Genomic DNA, 18,541 nt, shown 5'->3' with positions numbered 1-18,541 from the left:
CTCTGTAGTGACATGACACAGAACGTCTGCTATAAACAATATTACCCATATCACGCTGACGTGGTTTTGTAGTGACAAGAGACAGAATGTCCACAATAAACAATATTACCATATCACTAATTCAAAAAGACAAGTCCTGCGCTCATTTCCATCACTCCAGGGCAGCAGCAACAACCACAGTACACACCAGCCCAATACTTACAGTAAAAACCAAAGAAAAAGTTACCTGCGCTCTCATCTAACTACTGGAGTAACTAAATGACCTCCATTTGTTTCAATAAGTATAAATAGGGATTAAGGAGAGAGCGCAGGTAACTTTTTCTTTGGTTATTACCCATATCACGCTGGCATGGCTCTGTAGCGACAAGACACAGAATGTCCACAATAAACAATATTACCCATATCACGTTGGCGTGGCTCTGTAGTGACAAGGCATAGAATGTCTGCAATAAACAATATTACCCATATCACGTTGGCATGGCTCTGTAGCGACAAGACACAGAATGTCCACAATAAACAATATTACCCATATCACGTTGGCGTAGCTCTGTAGCGACAAGACACAGAATGTCCACAATAAACAATATTACCCATATCACGTTGGCATGGCTCTTTAGCGACAAGTCACAGAATGTCCACAATATACAATATTACCCATATCACGTTGGCTAGATCTGTAGTGACAAGGCACAGAATGTCTGCAATAAACAATATTACCCATATCACGTTGGCGTGGCTCTGTAGTGACAAGGCACAGAATGTCCGCAATAAACAATATTACCCATATCACATTGGCGTAGCTCTGTAGTGACAAGACACAGAATGTCCACAATAAACAATATTACCCATATCATGTCGGCGTAGCTCTGTAGTGACAAGGCACAGAATGTCTGCAATAAACAATATTACCCATATCACGTTGGCGTGGCTCTGTAGTGACAAGGCACAGAATGTCCACAATAAACAATATTACCCATATCACGTTATCGTGGCTCTGTAGCGACAAGTCACAGAATGTCCACAATAAACAATATTACCCATATCACGCTGGCGTAGCTCTGTAGTGACAAGGCACAGATTGTCGACAATAAACAATATTACCCATATCACGTTGGCATGGCTCTGTAGTGACAAGGCACAGAATGTCTACAATAAACAATATTACCCATATCACGTTGGCATTGCTCTGTAGTGACAAGACACAGAATGTCTGCAATAAACAATATTACCCATATCACGTTGGCGTAGCTCTGTAGTGACAAGCTACAGAATGTCCGCAATAAACAATATTACCCATATAACGTTGGCGTAGCTCTGTAGTGACAAGGCACAGAATGTCTGCAATAAACAATATTACCCATATCACGTTGGCGTAGCTCTGTAGTGACAAGGCACAGAATGTCCGCAATTAACAATATTACCCATATCACGTTATCGTGGCTCTGTAGTGACAAGGCACAGAAAGTCTGCAATAAACAATATTACCCATATCACGTTGGCGTAGCTCTGTAGTGACAAGGCACAGAATGTCCGCAATAAACAATATTACCCATATCACGTTATCGTGGCTCTGTAGTGACAAGGCACAGGATGTCTGCAATAAACAATATTACCCATATCACGTTGGCATGGCTCTGTAGTGACAAGGCACAGAATGTCTGCAATAAACAATATTACCCAAATCACGTTGGCGTAGCTCTGTAGTGACAAGGCACAGAATGTCTGCAATAAACAATATTACCCATATCACGTTATCGTGGCTCTGTAGTGACAAGGCACAGAATGTCTGTAATAAACAATATTACGCATATCACGTTGGCATAGCTCTGTAGTGACAAGTCATAGAATGTCTGCAATAAACAATATTACCCATATCACGCTGGCGTCGCTCTGTAGTGACAAGGCACAGAATGTCTGCAATAAACAATATTACCCATATCACATTGGCATGGCTCTGTAGTGACAAGGCACAGAATGTCTGCAATAAACAATATTACCCATATCACGTTGGCGTAGCTCTGTAGTGACAAGGCACAGAATGTCTGCAATAAACAATATTACCCATATCACGTTGGCGTAGCTCTGTAGTGACAAGGCACAGAATGTCTGCAATAAACAATATTACCCATATCACGGTGGCATAGCTCTGTAGTGACAAGGAACAGAATGTCTGCAATACACAATATTACCCATATCACGTTGGCATAGCTCTGTCGTGACAAGGCACAGAATGTCCGCAATAAACAATATTACCCATATAACGTTGGCGTAGCTCTGTAGTGACAAGTCATAGAATGTCTGCAATAAACAATATTACCCATATCACTTTGGCGTAGCTCTGTAGTGACAAGGCACAGAATGTCTGCAACAAACAATATTACCCATATCACGTTGGCGTAGCTCTGTAGTGACAAGGCACAGAATGTCCGCAATAAACAATATTACCCATATCACGTTGGCATGGCTCTGTAGTGACAAGACACAGATTGTCCACAATAAACAATATTACCCATATCACGTTATCGTGGCTCTGTAGTGACAAGGCATAGAATGTCTGCAATAAACAATATTACCCATATCACGTTGGCATGGCTCTGTAGTGACAAGGCACAGAATGTCTGCAATAAACAATATTACCCATATCACGTTTACATAGCTCTGTAGTGACAAGTCATAGAATGTCTGCAATAAACAATATTACCCATATCAGGTTGGCGTAGCTCTGTAGTGACAAGGCACAGAATGTCCGCAATAAACAATATTACCCATATCACGTTATCGTGGCTCTGTAGTGACAAGGCACAGAATGTCTGCAATAAACAATATTACGCATATCACGTTGGCATAGCTCTGTAGTGACAAGTCATAGAATGTCTGCAATAAACAATATTACCCATATCACGCTGGCGTAGCTCTGTAGTGACAAGGCACAGAATGTCTGCAATAAACAATATTACCCATATCACGTTGGCATGGCTCTGTAGTGACAAGGCACAGAATGTCTGCAATAAACAATATTACCCATATCACGTTGGCGTAGCTCTGTAGTGACAAGGCAGAGAATGTCTGCAATAAACAATATTACCCATATCACGTTATCGTGGCTCTGTAGTGACAAAGCACAGAATGTCTGCAATAAACAATATTACCCATATCACGTTGGCATGGCTCTGTAGTGACAAGGCACAGAATGTCTGCAATAAACAATATTACCCATATCACGTTGGCATAGCTCTGTAGTGACAAGGCACAGAATGTCCGCAATAAACAATATTACCCATATCACGTTGGCGTAGCTCTGTAGTGACAAGGCACAGAATGTCCGCAATAAACAATATTACCCATATCACGTTGGCGTAGCTCTGTAGTGACAAGGAACAGAATATCTGCAATAAACAATATTACCCATATCACGTTGGCATAGCTCTGTAGTGACAAGGCACAGAATGTCCGCAATAAACAATATTACCCATATCACTTTGGCGTAGCTCTGTAGTGACAAGGCACAGAATGTCCGCAATAAACAATATTACCCATATCACGTTGGCGTGGCTCTGTAGTGACAAGTCACAGATTGTCCACAATAAACAATATTACCCATATCACGTTGGCGTAGCTCTGTAGTGACAAGGCACAGAATGTCCGCAATAAACAATATTACCCATATCACGTTGGCATAGCTCTGTAGTGACAAGTCACAGAATGTCCACAATAAACAATATTACCCATATCACTTTGGCGTAGCTCTGTAGTGACAAGGCACAGAATGTCCACAATAAACAATATTACCCATATCACGTTGGCATAGCTCTGTAGTGACAAGGCACAGAATGTCTACAATAAACAATATTACCCATATCACGTTGGCATGGCTCTGTAGTGACAAGACACAGAATGTCTGCAATAAACAATATTACCCATATCACGTTGGCGTAGCTCTGTAGTGACAAGCTACAGAATGTCCGCAATAAACAATATTACCCATATAACGTTGGCGTAGCTCTGTAGTGACAAGGCACAGAATGTCTGCAATAAACAATATTACCCATATCACGTTGGCGTAGCTCTGTAGTGACAAGGCACAGAATGTCCGCAATAAACAATATTACCCATATCACTTTGGCGTAGCTCTGTAGTGACAAGGCACAGAATGTCCGCAATAAACAATATTAACCATATCACTTTATCGTGGCTCTGTAGTGACAAGGCACAGAATGTCTGCAATAAACAATATTACCCATATCACGTTGGCATAGCTCTGTAGTGACAAGTCATAGAATGTCTGCAATAAACAATATTACCCATATCACGTTGGCATAGCTCTGTAGTGACAAGGCACAGAATGTCTGCAATAAACAATATTACCCATATCACGTTGGCATAGCTCTGTAGTGACAAGGCACAGAATGTCCACAATAAACAATATTACCCATATCACGTTGGCGTGGCTCTGTAGTGACAAGTCACAGAATGTCCACAATAAACAATATTACCCATATCACGTTGGCGTAGCTCTGTAGTGACAAGGCACAGAATGTCCGCAATAAACAATATTACCCATATCACGCTGGCGTAGCTCTGTAGTGACAAGGCACAGAATGTCTGCAATAAACAATATTACCCATATCACGTTATCGTGGCTCTGTAGTGACAAGGCACAGAATGTCCGCAATAAACAATATTACCCATATCACTTTGGGGTAGCTCTGTAATGACAAGGCACAGAATGTCTGCAATAAACAATATTACCCATATCACGTTGGCGTAGCTCTGTAGTGACAAGGCACAGAATGTCTGCAATAAACAATATTACCCATATCACGCTGGCGTAGCTCTGTAGTGACAAGGCACAGAATGTCTGCAATAAACAATATTACCCATATCACGTTGGCATAGCTCTGTAGTGACAAGGCACAGAATGTCCGCAATAAACAATATTACCCATATCACTTTGGCGTAGCTCTGTAGTGACAAGGCACAGAATGTCTGCAATAAACAATATTACCCATATCACGCTGGCGTAGCTCTGTAGTGACAAGACACAGAATGTCTGCAATAAACAATATTACCCATATCACGTTGGCATAGTGTCACGGTAATATACCCCAACACGCAGGAATAGTTCAACAGTCAAGAGACAAGAAACAGAGTTCGTCTTACCGGACCTTAGAATGGCCGGACTAGGACGAGAGAAAGACAGAGTCAGAACAAGCCGAGGTCAAGGGAACTGAGAGACAGCGTAACGTAGAACAAGCCGAGGACTGGTACACAGAGGACAAAACAGCGGATAAGCAAGCAAGGATAAGGAGAGAGCGGAGTCAGGAACAAAGCCAAGGTCAAGCACCAAAAAACCAACTGAACGATACAAGCACTAAAGGGAACTGGACAGAAACCACGATAGGGCAAGGAGCAAGGGAAACAGGTGAGTATAAATACCCTAAGGTTCACTTTGATTGGCCCCTGTCATATCCACGCCCCCAAAACGTGAGTGTATGGGGAATGTGGCCTGACAGGGGCCAATGGGAGACTGATTCTAATTTAGTCTCCCACTGTCCCTTTAAGAGCGCGCCCGAGACGCGCGGCACGCTCTTAGTGTCGGGCGGGACACGTGACCGCTTCTCGCGGTCACTGCCCGCCTGACTGATCTTATCGTTGGCTGAGCCGCGCGCGGCTCGTGCAGGAGCAGGACCGCGCGCGGCGAGAAGAGAGGACCCCGGCCGGCCCCTGGAGAGGGTAAGTACCGCTACACATAGCTCTGTAGTGACAAGACACAGAATGTCCGCAATAAACAATATTACACATATCACGTTGGCGTAGCTCTGTAGTGACAAGGCACAGAATGTCTGCAATAAACAATATTACCCATATCACGTTGGCGTAGCTCTGTAGTGACAAGGCACAGAATGTCTGCAATAAACAATATTACCCATATCACGTTGGCGTAGCTCTGTAGTGACAAGGCACAGAATGTCTGCAATAAACAATATTACCCATATCACGTTGGCGTAGCTCTGTAGTGACAAGGCACAGAAAGTCTGCAATAAACAATATTACCCATATCACGTTGGCGTAGCTCTGTAGTGACAAGGCACAGAATGTCCGCAATAAACAATATTACCCATATCACGTTGGCATAGCTCTGTAGTGACAAGGCACAGAATGTCCGCAATAAACAATATTACCCATATCACGTTGGCATAGCTCTGTAGTGACAAGGCACAGAATGTCTGCAATAAACAATATTACCCATATCACGTTATCGTGGCTCTGTAGTGACAAGGCACAGAATGTCCACAATAAACAATATTACCCATATCACGTTGGCATGGCTCTGTAGTGACAAGGCACAGAATGTCTGCAATAAACAATATTACCCATATCACGTTAGCGTAGCTCTGTAGTGACAAGGCACAGAATGTCTGCAATAAACAATATTACCCATATCACGTTGGCGTAGCTCTGTAGTGACAAGGCACAGAAAGTCTGCAATAAACAATATTACCCATATCATGTTGGCGTAGCTCTGTAGTGACAAGGCACAGAATGTCCGCAATAAACAATATTACCCATATCACGTTGGCATAGCTCTGTAGTGACAAGGCACAGAATGTCCGCAATAAACAATATTACCCATATCACGTTGGCATAGCTCTGTAGTGACAAGGCACAGAATGTCTGCAATAAACAATATTACCCATATCACGTTATCGTGGCTCTGTAGTGACAAGGCACAGAATGTTCACAATAAACAATATTACCCATATCACGTTGGCATGGCTCTGTAGTGACAAGGCACAGAATGTCTGCAATAAACAATATTACCCATATCACGTTAGCGTAGCTCTGTAGTGACAAGGCACAGAATGTCCGCAATAAACAATATTACCCATATCACGTTGGCGTAGCTCTGTAGTGACAAGGCACAGAATGTCCGCAATAAACAATATTACCCATATCACGTTGGCGTAGCTCTGTAGTGACAAGGCACAGAATGTCCGCAATAAACAATATTACCCATATCACGTTGGCGTAGCTCTGTAGTGACAAGACACAGAATGTCTGCAATAAACAATATTACCCATATCACGTTGGCATGGCTCTGTAGTGACAAGGCACAGAATGTCCACAATAAACAATATTACCCATATCACGTTGGCGTAGCTCTGTAGTGACAAGGCACAGATTGTCCACAATAAACAATATTACCCATATCACGTTGGCGTAGCTCTGTAGCGACAAGACACAGAAAGTCTGCAATAAACAATATTACCCATATCACGCTGGCGTAGCTCTGTAGTGACAAGTCACAGAATGTCCACAATAAACAATATTACCCATATCACGTTGGCGTAGCTCTGTAGCGACAAGGCACAGAATGTCCGCAATAAACAATATTACCCATATCACGTTGGCGTAGCTCTGTAGCGACAAGGCACAGAGTGTCCGCAATAAACAATATTATCCATATCACGCTGGCGTAGCTCTGTAGTGACAAAACACAGAATGTCCACAATAAACAATATTAACCATATCACGTTGGATTAGCTCTGTAGCGACAAGGCACAGAGTGTCCGCAATAAACAATATTACCCATATCACGCTGGCATGGCTCTGTAGTGACAAGACACAGAATGTCCACAATAAACAATATTACCCATATCACGTTGGCGTAGCTCTGTAGCGACAAGACACAGAAAGTCTGCAATAAACAATATTACCCATATCACGCTGGCGTAGCTCTGTAGTGACAAGTCACAGAATGTCCACAATAAACAATATTACCCATATCATGTTGGCGTAGCTCTGTAGCGACAAGGCACAGAATGTCCGCAATAAACAATATTACCCATATCACGTTGGCGTAGCTCTGTAGCGACACGGCACAGAGTGTCCCCAATAAACAATATTACCCATATCACGTTGGATTAGCTCTGTAGCGACAAGGCACAGAGTGTCCGCAATAAACAATATTACCCATATCACGCTGGCATGGCTCTGTAGTGACAAGGCACAGAATGTCTGCAATAAACAATATTACCCATATCACGTTGGCGTAGCTCTGTAGTGACAAGGCACAGAATGTCTGCAATAAACAATATTACCCATATCACGTTGGCGTAGCTCTGTAGTGACAAGGCACAGAATGTCTGCAATAAACAATATTACCCATATCACGCTGTCATGGCTCTGTAGTGACAAGGCACAGAGTGTCCGCAATAAACAATATTACCCATATCACGTTGGATTAGCTCTGTAGCGACAAGGCACAGAGTGTCCGCAATAAACAATATTACCCATATCACGCTGGCATGGCTCTGTAGTGACAAGGCACAGAATGTCTGCAATAAACAATATTACCCATATCACGTTGGATTAGCTCTGTAGTGACAAGGCACAGAATGTCCACAATAAACAATATTACCCATATCACGTTGGCGTGGCTCTGTAGTGACAAGTCACAGAATGTCTGCAATAAACAATATTACCCATATCACGTTGGCGTAGCTCTGTAGTGACAAGGCACAGAATGTCTGCAATAAACAATATTACCCATATCACGTTGGCGTAGCTCTGTAGTGACAAGGCACAGAATGTCTGCAATAAACAATATTACCCATATCACGTTGGCATGGCTCTGTAGTGACAAGACACAGAATGTCCACAATAAACAATATTACCCATATCACGTTGGCATGGCTCTGTAGTGACAAGACACAGAATGTCCACAATAAACAATATTACCCATATCACGTTGGCGTAGCTCTGTAGCGACAAGGCACAGAATGTCCGCAATAAACAATATTACCCATATCACGTTGGATTAGCTCTGTAGCGACAAGGCACAGAGTGTCCGCAATAAACAATATTACCCATATCACGCTGGCATGGCTCTGTAGTGACAAGGCACAGAATGTCTGCAATAAACAATATTACCCATATCACGTTGGCGTAGCTCTGTAGTGACAAGGCACAGAATGTCTGCAATAAACAATATTACCCATATCACGTTGGCGTAGGTCTGTAGTGACAAGGCACAGAATGTCTGCAATAAACAATATTACCCATATCACGCTGTCATGGCTGTGTAGTGACAAGGCACAGAGTGTCCGCAATAAACAATATTACCCATATCACGTTGGATTAGCTCTGTAGCGACAAGGCACAGAGTGTCCGCAATAAACAATATTACCCATATCACGCAGGCATGGCTCTGTAGTGACAAGGCACAGAATGTCTGCAATAAACAATATTACCCATATCACGTTGGCGTAGCTCTGTAGTGACAAGGCACAGAATGTCCACAATAAACAATATTACCGATATCACGTTGGCATGGCTCTGTAGTGACAAGGCACAGAATGTCTGCAATAAACAATATTACCCATATCACGTTGGCGTAGCTCTGTAGTGACAAGACACAGAATGTCTGCAATAAACAATATTACCCATATCACGTTGGCATGGCTCTGTAGTGACAAGGCACAGAATGTCTGCAATAAACAATATTACCCATATCACGTTGGCGTAGCTCTGTAGTGACAAGGCACAGAATGTCTACAATAAACAATATTACCCATATCACGTTGACTTAGCTCTGTAGTGACAAGACACAGAATGTCCACAATAAACAATATTACCCATATCACGCTGGCATGGCTCTGTAGTGACAAGGCACAGAATGTCTGCAATAAACAATATTACCCATATCACGTTGGCGTAGCTCTGTAGTGACAAGGCACAGAATGTCCGCAATAAACAATATTACCCATATCACGCTGGCATGGCTCTGTAGTGACAAGGCACAGAATGTCTGCAATAAACAATATTACCCATATCACGTTGGCGTAGCTCTGTAGTGACAAGGCACAGAATGTCTGCAATAAACAATATTACCCATATCACGTTGGCATGGCTCTGTAGTGACAAGGCACAGAATGTCCGCAATAAACAATATTACCCATATCACGTTATCGTGGCTCTGTAGTGACAAGGCACAGAATGTCCGCAATAAACAATATTACCCATATCACGCTGGCATGGCTCTGTAGTGACAAGGCACAGAATGTCCGCAATAAACAATATTACCCATATCACGTTGGCGTAGCTCTGTAGTGACAAGGCACAGAATGTCCACAATAAACAATATTACCCATATCACGCTGGCATGGCTCTGTAGTGACAAGGCACAGAATGTCTGCAATAAACAATATTACCCATATCACGTTGGCGTAGCTCTGTAGTGACAAGGCACAGAATGTCCACAATAAACAATATTACCCATATCACGCTGGCATGGCTCTGTAGTGACAAGGCACAGAATGTCTGCAATAAACAATATTACACATATCACGCTGGCATGGCTCTGTAGTGACAAGGCACAGAATGTCCGCAATAAACAATATTACCCATATCACGTTGGCGTAGCTCTGTAGTGACAAGGCACAGAATGTCCACAATAAACAATATTACCCATATCACGTTGGCGTAGCTCTGTAGTGACAAGGCACAGAATGTCCACAATAAACAATATTACCCATATCACGCTGGCATGGCTCTGTAGTGACAAGGCACAGAATGTCTGCAATAAACAATATTACCCATATCACGTTGGCGTAGCTCTGTAGTGACAAGGCACAGAATGTCCACAATAAACAATATTACCCATATCACGCTGGCGTAGCTCTGTAGTGACAAGGCACAGAATGTCCACAATAAACAATATTACCCATATCACGTTGGCGTAGCTCTGTAGTGACAAGGCACAGAATGTCCACAATAAACAATATTACCCATATCACGCTGGCATGGCTCTGTAGTGACAAGGCACAGAATGTCTGCAATAAACAATATTACCCATATCACGTTGGCGTAGCTCTGTAGTGACAAGGCACAGAATGTCTGCAATAAACAATATTACCCATATCACGTTGGCGTAGCTCTGTAGTGACAAGGCACAGAATGTCCGCAATAAACAATATTACCCATATCACGTTGGCATAGCTCTGTAGTGACAAGGCACAGAATGTCCACAATAAACAATATTACCCATATCACGCTGGCATGGCTCTGTAGTGACAAGACACAGAATGTCCACAATAAACAATATTACCCATATCACGTTGGCATGGCTCTGTAGTGACAAGACACAGAATGTCCACAATAAACAATATTACCCATATCACGTTGGCGTAGCTCTGTAGCGACAAGGCACAGAATGTCCGCAATAAACAATATTACCCATATCACGTTGGATTAGCTCTGTAGCGACAAGGCACAGAATGTCTGCAATAAACAATATTACCCATATCACGTTGGCGTAGCTCTGTAGTGACAAGGCACAGAATGTCTGCAATAAACAATATTACCCATATCACGTTGGCGTAGCTCTGTAGTGACAAGGCACAGAATGTCTGCAATAAACAATATTACCCATATCACGCTGTCATGGCTGTGTAGTGACAAGGCACAGAGTGTCCGCAATAAACAATATTACCCATATCACGTTGGCGTAGCTCTGTAGTGACAAGGCACAGAGTGTCCGCAATAAACAATATTACCCATATCACGCTGGCATGGCTCTGTAGTGACAAGGCACAGAATGTCTGCAATAAACAATATTACCCATATCACGTTGGCGTAGCTCTGTAGTGACAAGGCACAGAATGTCCACAATAAACAATATTACCCATATCACGTTGGCGTGGCTCTGTAGTGACAAGTCACAGAATGTCTGCAATAAACAATATTACCTATATCATGTTGGCGTAGCTCTGTAGTGACAAGGCACAGAATGTCTGCAATAAACAATATTACCCATATCACGTTGGCGTAGCTCTGTAGTGACAAGACACAGAATGTCTGCAATAAACAATATTACCCATATCACGTTGGCATGGCTCTGTAGTGACAAGGCACAGAATGTCTGCAATAAACAATATTACCCATATCACGTTGGCGTAGCTCTGTAGTGACAAGGCACAGAATGTCTACAATAAACAATATTACCCATATCACGTTGACTTAGCTCTGTAGTGACAAGACACAGAATGTCCACAATAAACAATATTACCCATATCACGCTGGCATGGCTCTGTAGTGACAAGGCACAGAATGTCTGCAATAAACAATATTACCCATATCACGTTGGCGTAGCTCTGTAGTGACAAGGCACAGAATGTCCGCAATAAACAATATTACCCATATCACGCTGGCATGGCTCTGTAGTGACAAGGCACAGAATGTCTGCAATAAACAATATTACCCATATCACGTTGGCGTAGCTCTGTAGTGACAAGGCACAGATTGTCCGCAATAAACAATATTACCCATATCACGCTGGCATGGCTCTGTAGTGACAAGGCACAGAATGTCCGCAATAAACAATATTACCCATATCACGTTGGCGTAGCTCTGTAGTGACAAGGCACAGAATGTCCACAATAAACAATATTACCCATATCACGTTGGCGTAGCTCTGTAGTGACAAGGCACAGAATGTCCACAATAAACAATATTACCCATATCACGCTGGCATGGCTCTGTAGTGACAAGGCACAGAATGTCTGCAATAAACAATATTACCCATATCACGTTGGCGTAGCTCTGTAGTGACAAGGCACAGAATGTCCACAATAAACAATATTACCCATATCACGTTGGCGTAGCTCTGTAGTGACAAGGCACAGAATGTCCACAATAAACAATATTACCCATATAACGTTGGCGTAGCTCTGTAGTGACAAGGCACAGAATGTCCACAATAAACAATATTACCCATATCACGTTGGCGTAGCTCTGTAGTGACAAGGCACAGAATGTCCACAATAAACAATATTACCCATATCACGCTGGCATGGCTCTGTAGTGACAAGGCACAGAATGTCTGCAATAAACAATATTACAGATATCACGCTGGCATGGCTCTGTAGTGACAAGGCACAGAATGTCCGCAATAAACAATATTACCCATATCACGTTGGCGTAGCTCTGTAGTGACAAGGCACAGAATGTCCACAATAAACAATATTACCCATATAACGTTGGCGTAGCTCTGTAGTGACAAGGCACAGAATGTCCACAATAAACAATATTACCCATATCACGTTGGCGTAGCTCTGTAGTGACAAGGCACAGAATGTCCACAATAAACAATATTACCCATATCACGCTGGCATGGCTCTGTAGTGACAAGGCACAGAATGCCTGCAATAAACAATATTACCCATATCACGTTGGCGTAGCTCTGTAGTGACAAGGCACAGAATGTCCACAATAAACAATATTACCCATATCACGCTGGCGTAGCTCTGTAGTGACAAGGCACAGAATGTCCACAATAAACAATATTACCCATATAACGTTGGCGTAGCTCTGTAGTGACAAGGCACAGAATGTCCACAATAAACAATATTACCCATATCACGTTGGCGTAGCTCTGTAGTGACAAGGCACAGAATGTCCACAATAAACAATATTACCCATATAACGTTGGCGTAGCTCTGTAGTGACAAGGCACAGAATGTCCACAATAAACAATATTACCCATATCACGTTGGCGTAGCTCTGTAGTGACAAGGCACAGAATGTCCGCAATAAACAATATTACCCATATCACGTTGGCGTAGCTCTGTAGTGACAAGGCACAGAATGTCCACAATAAACAATATTACCCATATAACGTTGGCGTAGCTCTGTAGTGACAAGGCACAGAATGTCCACAATAAACAATATTACCCATATCACGTTGGCATAGCTCTGTAGTGACAAGGCACAGAATGTCCACAATAAACAATATTACCCATATCACGCTGGCATGGCTCTGTAGTGACAAGACACAGAATGTCTGCAATAAACAATATTACCCATATCACGTTGGCGTAGCTCTGTAGTGACAAGGCACAGAATGTCCGCAATAAACAATATTACCCATATCACGTTGGCATAGCTCTGTAGTGACAAGGCACAGAATGTCCACAATAAACAATATTACCCATATCACGCTGGCATGGCTCTGTAGTGACAAGACACAGAATGTCTGCAATAAACAATATTACCCATATCACGTCGGCGTAGCTCTGTAGTGACAAGGCACAGAATGTCCACAATAAACCATATTACCCATATCACGTTGGCATAGCTCTGTAGTGACAAGGCACAGAATGTCCACAATAAACAATATTACCCATATCACGCTGGCATGGCTCTGTAGTAACAAGGCACAGAATGTCTGCAATAAACAATATTACCCATATCACGTTGGCATGGCTCTGTAGTGACAAGGCACAGAATGTCTGCAATAAACAATATTACCCATATCACGTTGGCGTAGCTCTGTAGTGACAAGGCACAGAAAGTCTGCAATAAACAATATTACCCATATCACGTTGGCGTAGCTCTGTAGTGACAAGGCACAGAATGTCCGCAATAAACAATATTACCCATATCACGTTGGCATAGCTCTGTAGTGACAAGGCACAGAATGTCCGCAATAAACAATATTACCCATATCACGTTGGCATAGCTCTGTAGTGACAAGGCACAGAATGTCTGCAATAAACAATATTACCCATATCACGTTATCGTGGCTCTGTAGTGACAAGGCACAGAATGTCCACAATAAACAATATTACCCATATCACGTTGGCGTGGCTCTGTAGTGACAAGGCACAGGAGAAACAAACTGGACAACAGTAAATAAGAAGGGACACATGTCGTATAGCATACCATGAAGAACAGAAGGAGTTTAAAGGCAATGGGGAGATTTTTTTGAAGTTTTGTTTGGCGCAATATATTTTTTTCTGATGCTTTTTTGCACCTTAACTATAATTTTATATACTAAAGTAGGGCTGCCCAAAAGGTGGATCCCAAGTTGTTTTAACACTACATCTCCCATGATGCTTTGGCATGCTAAAGGCATTCTTAAGCCATGCAAAGCCTTATGGGAGTTGTAGTTCTACAACATCTGATGATCTACCTTTTGTCCGGACGTGTGCTGTAGTGGTTATGGTGCTTGGAGAGAGATATTTTTTATTGACAGGGTTGCTATCCAATTTCTGAGATGTTGAGATTTTTGCCGTCTTATTGATACAGTTTGGAAAGACATTAAATCGTTTGGCATTGAAAGGTTATGACCTCTGTAAATACTTTGGCAGTTTTGACACAAATATTAGATGTTTTTTTTTTCTGTTGATTCTTTTAAAAAAAATATATAATTTTTAGGCCCCACAATAGATGTATCCGTTATTTTTTTTAATCAGAAAGTGTTTTGTTTCATTTCTCTTTTTTCCGTGACTCTAAATTTGGTGTTTATTTCTGGAACAATATTTCTTCTCAAAATTGAGGAACTTAGGCAGAAAAAATAACATATCTTAGTTTTCGCATCAGAACAGTATTTAGTAATCTTCCCCATTTTTTGGGGCTATTGGAAGTGAGGCAGAATACTTGTATATTACCTACTGGTACAAAATGGTGGAGGCGCAAAAATCTGTCTGAATATAAAAAAAAAAGAAGTCTTCTTTTGGCTGCCCACCAATGACATCTACTGGGGTCTAACCAAAGGTAGGTTAGTCTGTTACATGACAAAGCACAGACACATGTCACCATGACAACCACAGCTTGCCAGTTAAAAAGGCTATAGGATGGGGCGAATTAACTGTGAATGTAGAACATAGATTGACTGCCTCTCTGCAGAAGGAAAGAATAGAAACCCGAAATGTATTTGTGTTAATAAACAGCGTTGGAGCAAATTATGGACTAAGCGTTTTCGTGGATTGCAGAACAGCAATGAACACGAGTGAATGGGAGACAGGGGGTTACGGGATTTCTTGGGATCATTGAACCTTAAACGTCAGTGCGATTATCCTACACTTGATTTAAGACGATAGAAGTTGGATTTTAATTTGATTTCTACAAATAAAATTGACACATTCATGTAGGGTTAATCAATAAAGTGAATTTCCAATTTAAGGTAAAAATTCTCCAAAGTCTGCTGTGATTCCAGTTCTGATTCTTAGAATATTGTCTACAAGTCATGCCTGCACTCCTGCCTTTACGTTCTCCCTGATTGTCATTCCTCTGGCAGTTACAGACATTCTAAAACGGATTCAAACCTCGTGGTAGATAATGCTGTTTGCTGTGAATGGGTAGTTATGAACAAATCATTTATATTATGGAGATTCAATGTCATACTCTGTGAGAACACTAGAGGGCAGGAGAGTAAATTAAACTTCTCTGAATCACTATAAAAAGGATCAACAAATACCTTTTAAAATATTAAAAACAGCATTAAATAACAAATTCTGCACAAATAGGTATAATTAGATCGTTATCAGAAATTACATCTTAATATATTTTATAGTGTTCCACGCACCATCACCACATCACATATTTAAAGTGGTTATGGTGCCTGGCATTTGTACCCGCACACGGAGAGTTTAACCCGTCTGGTGCTAGAGATGTAACTACTCCTCTGGACACATCGTTACGGTGTAATTAACCAGTCCTTAACAAGACTTCCGTGAAAACATGGCGTCAGCACGTCAGCCATCGCAGCACCATTTACACGTTGAAGGACTCATCATTAATTCTACACGTTTTGCTAAAACGTGAATTAGGATTTCAAAGTGAATTTTAGGCCAAATTGAAAGGAGCACCAGTTTGGATCATTTACCAATTCTCCAACTATTCTGCCTGAAATATGAAATTCACTTTATATTCCAGAGAGTTCACACGTTAGTGAATAAAGATGTGTACGTTTTGTGACAGGATCTAATTTACAAACTGCAGAGAAGGATAACCTTTTCTCCTAGTGATCAGATTTATGATTTCTTTATCTGAGACCCCAGACTTCCCCAGGCTCCCCGATAATTTGGATATAACCTGGACCTTCCTGATTTTGTGTTCCTGTCTTACAATCCCAATGTTGTTCCCTGGTGTCACATATCCGTGGAAACCAAGAAACTGTCCTCAGGCAGCACAGCGCAAGCACATGATTAGCCTCACTGTAAACGGGCACTATCAGCCGCAGCCTGTCTGTCCCTCTTTCTGGATGGGACCCCCATTATGGGCATATCCAGATCTCAAACCTCCAGATGGAAGAAGTAAGGTTTCCTATAACGATAGGAAGGTGTGATTGTCCCTGTCCTACGTGGAATAAAGAAATCGAGGCTATGTAGCTAACGGCATGTCGTTAACAAAACAGTTTAAATGGAAACATAGAACCGAATAGAAGCTAATGTCATCTAATTTGCTGCCGTTTGACTGGAGCCCTTTTCAAACAAATGTAACTGCAGCTTTATGACCCGTGCGATTATAGTCAGGACCCGGTCGGCTCAGCGTGGGTTTACTTTGGTTATAAGAGAGTGAAGGGAACATTTTCTTTAAGTGAATTTAGTCAGTTAGATCGAATACATTGATTTGAATAAAATTGTATTAACAATTTCAACATTTCGTGAACATTCAGATTCGTAAAAACGCGCCACGTATATAGAACGAAGAGTCACTGAGAGGCTCCGATTATACAGTCTGTGCTACGTCCCCCTAGAACTCTATCTTAGCAATTTATACGATTTCTTCATTTCCTCCCTGACATTGAATATCTGTCTGGAGCTATGTGTGTTAATCAATATTTGTTAACAATTGGCTTCCATATAATCGTTTTATTGTACCACGCTGCAGAATTTAATAATAAACTTTATAATAATAATGAGAACCACTATCACAGTCCAAATACATTGAAGCTGGTTCCAAGTTGTTAGCACGTTTTTACTATGTATTTATTTAATTTCTACGAAAGCAGACAAGTTGAATAAAGTTATATAAACATTAAATATAAAAAATGTTAACATCCTTTCTAAAATCAGAACACGTCATTGGTGGATTTATTAACACATTGAGTGCTAGAAGCATTGCATCGTAAAGGGTTAAACTTCCTCAGACATCAAGGAGTTAAACCATTTTTACAAAGCGTGCAGAATGTCTTCAAACATAGAAGCACTATCAATGCAACAGGTTTCTAACAGCGGGCAATTTACTAAAAACACCATTCCAGTGAGTGGAGATTGAGGCTAAATCAGATTTGATATTTCTGCTGCAGTTTAGGAAATGTTTATTCAATTCACTGTAATTCGGTTTCATTGAATAAAAGCATTTAACACGTTTTATAGGCTCAGAAAACATTAACCGTGCGTAGAGCGAGAATATGGAGAACACTTACTGCTCAAACCGGGCGCAAACTTCATCACTTGCCGATACGGAGCGTGCATCTTCAATTCATCCCCCCATTGGACTGCACCCCAGGGGCACCATGTAAAACCACCCTCCGGACTCCGAGCTAGCAGCTGCTCGCAGTGACTGCTGCATCCAGACTTATCTCAGAGTTCGCTCAGAGTGACTGCTGCATCCAGGATTATCTCAGAGCTGCAAGCTGGCCTGCTCGGTCCACAAGGGGTGGCCACTCGGTGAAAGAAAAATCATTTCTCTTCACACTCTGATGGAGCGTTCCACACTGTCTATAGGCAGATGTATTCATTGTGTGTTTTGG

The 18,541-nt window shown here is 41.8% G+C and overlaps 1 protein-coding gene across 1 annotated transcript in view; it reads right to left on the bottom strand.

Annotated features, from left to right (window-relative positions):
• LOC134568909 (retinoic acid receptor RXR-gamma-like) overlaps positions 1 to 18,302 on the bottom strand; it is a 56,454-nt gene extending 38,152 nt beyond the window's left edge. The window contains exon 1 of the mRNA XM_063427610.1: positions 18,215 to 18,302. Within this exon, the coding sequence (XP_063283680.1) occupies positions 18,215 to 18,263 (49 nt within the window). The 5' untranslated portion in view covers positions 18,264 to 18,302. The remainder of the gene's footprint in view (positions 1 to 18,214) is intronic.
• Between the last annotated feature and the right edge of the window lie 239 nt (positions 18,303 to 18,541).

This window comes from Pelobates fuscus, chromosome 7 (genome assembly GCF_036172605.1).
Source record: "Pelobates fuscus isolate aPelFus1 chromosome 7, aPelFus1.pri, whole genome shotgun sequence".
Lineage (NCBI taxonomy): Eukaryota > Metazoa > Chordata > Amphibia > Anura > Pelobatidae > Pelobates > Pelobates fuscus.
This window is presented reverse-complemented; position numbering and strand designations above follow the sequence as displayed.